Source organism: Frankliniella occidentalis, unplaced genomic scaffold, assembly GCF_000697945.3.
Source record: "Frankliniella occidentalis isolate FOCC.00 unplaced genomic scaffold, Focc_3.1 Scaffold204, whole genome shotgun sequence".
NCBI classification, from domain to species: Eukaryota; Metazoa; Arthropoda; class Insecta; order Thysanoptera; family Thripidae; genus Frankliniella; species Frankliniella occidentalis.
This window is the reverse complement of record NW_026267330.1, coordinates 367,979-369,479: the sequence shown is the minus strand read 5'-3', so window position 1 is coordinate 369,479 and position 1,501 is coordinate 367,979. Positions and strand designations below refer to the sequence as shown.

At 53.1% G+C, this 1,501-nt stretch overlaps 1 protein-coding gene across 6 annotated transcripts in view; it reads left to right on the top strand.

The window, feature by feature from the left end:
• The window catches only part of LOC113208657 (synaptotagmin-7), a 305,230-nt gene that overhangs the window by 98,902 nt on the left and 204,827 nt on the right, over window positions 1-1,501 (top strand). For 4 of the 6 annotated variants that reach the window (XM_052272434.1, XM_052272437.1, XM_052272436.1 and 1 more), the window contains exon 3: window positions 399-613. The exons of the other annotated variants lie outside the window; for them this stretch is intronic. In XM_052272434.1, the coding sequence (XP_052128394.1) occupies window positions 402-613 (212 nt within the window). In that variant the 5' untranslated portion in view covers window positions 399-401. The remainder of the gene's footprint in view (window positions 1-398; window positions 614-1,501) is intronic. 6 annotated transcript variants of the gene reach the window in all.

Sequence of the window (1,501 nt, the reverse complement as noted above, 5' to 3'; positions counted from 1 at the left end):
CTCGAGGTAAGGGAGGCCTTCGTGGAGTTTGGGAGGTTGGGAGAAGGTGCGGGAACGAGCGAAACACATACATGTGTTCATACTGTATTGTTTGCCCAAGGAGAGAGCTCCCCTTTCAACGAGGACGCGCCCTCTAGGTACAGCTTGTATTTTTATTACAATTTCAAATTTTAATTTTATGACACGCATTTTTGAAAATTTTCCCGATTTACAAAATGGGTTGTAAATTATCGATTGCCTATTCTTCCTCGTCCACAAGTTCTATCCCAATGGGAAGTGCTCTTGTATTTTTCTTTTCTTTTTTTTTTTGCTACAAGTTTAAATTGTGACTTTACGGTACACATCTCGGTTGGTTTTTCCTGTAAAACCTTATACGACCCTTGATGTGCATGTTGCAGGCGATGGAGCGCCGCGACGTGGTGCTGCTGGCCGTGCTGGGCCTGGTGGCGCTGCTGCTGCTGCTGGGCGCCGGCGCCGCCGCGCTGTGGTGGGTGCGCCGCCGGCGGAAGCGCGAGGCGGACGAGGAGGCGGCCGCCAAGGAGCCCGTCAAGCAGCAGCGCAACAACGGCTTCCTCTCCCTCAAGACGCCGCTCATCTCCACCAAGACGCTGGGGTGAGTGACTCCCCGCGCCCCCGCGGCCTCGCGAGGTCGAACCGTCACAAAGTGGTGGGGAACGACTCTGACATCTCGTGTGTCAAGGATTAGACCCAAATTATCCGGATTGCTTCTGGATTACTCCCAGAATACCTCCATGGATAGCCATCCGGATAACCCTAAAGCACCCTGTTTTATTTTTATTATTTTACACCCGTTCGCAGGTGGATTTCCCCAGTCGAGCGCCCGCGGATCGTAGGGTAGGCCGCCCGCTCTGCACGTGTCCGCGGCGGGCCTGCCTACCGCCTACCTGGCGGGCGCCCTGCCAGCGGCCGGCCCCGGCCCACGCCGCGCGCCCACTAGTCTCGACCATTATAACAGTGAGGTGTTCGATGAAACACCCTCTAGCATCCTTTATTTTCACTTGTTTTCCCGCTCGAGAGGGCTATTTGCATCCCCTCCGTACGACTCCCTTCTGTGTGTCCTGGGCCCCAGGTCGTTGCTCTTCAGCAGAACTGTTCAGAAGGATCTGCGGCAAGCTGTTTCGTCTTTTGTTTTCGTATCTGCGATGGATGTTGTTGTCCTTCCCTTAGGGGTGGGCTGATTTGTCTCTTCAGTTGGCCCCTTTATTGGACCATGCCGACGTCGCTCTATGTACTTACAACTACGTCTGCTTCGCTGCGATTTACCGTACGAAGAGTCCGCCCTAGAAGGGGAGAGAACCCTCCGCCTGCATCAAAATAACGGTATAACATATTTTTTAAATTCATTTTTTTAATCGCTTGTAACGGCTTTACGACTTTGTGTGATGTGGCGATATCCGTGACCTGCTCGCTCGCTTTAGCTGGCTGCATAGCGGCGCCAATATAGTAGCGCTAGTCGGTAGAGATATAAACTAAAGGGGCG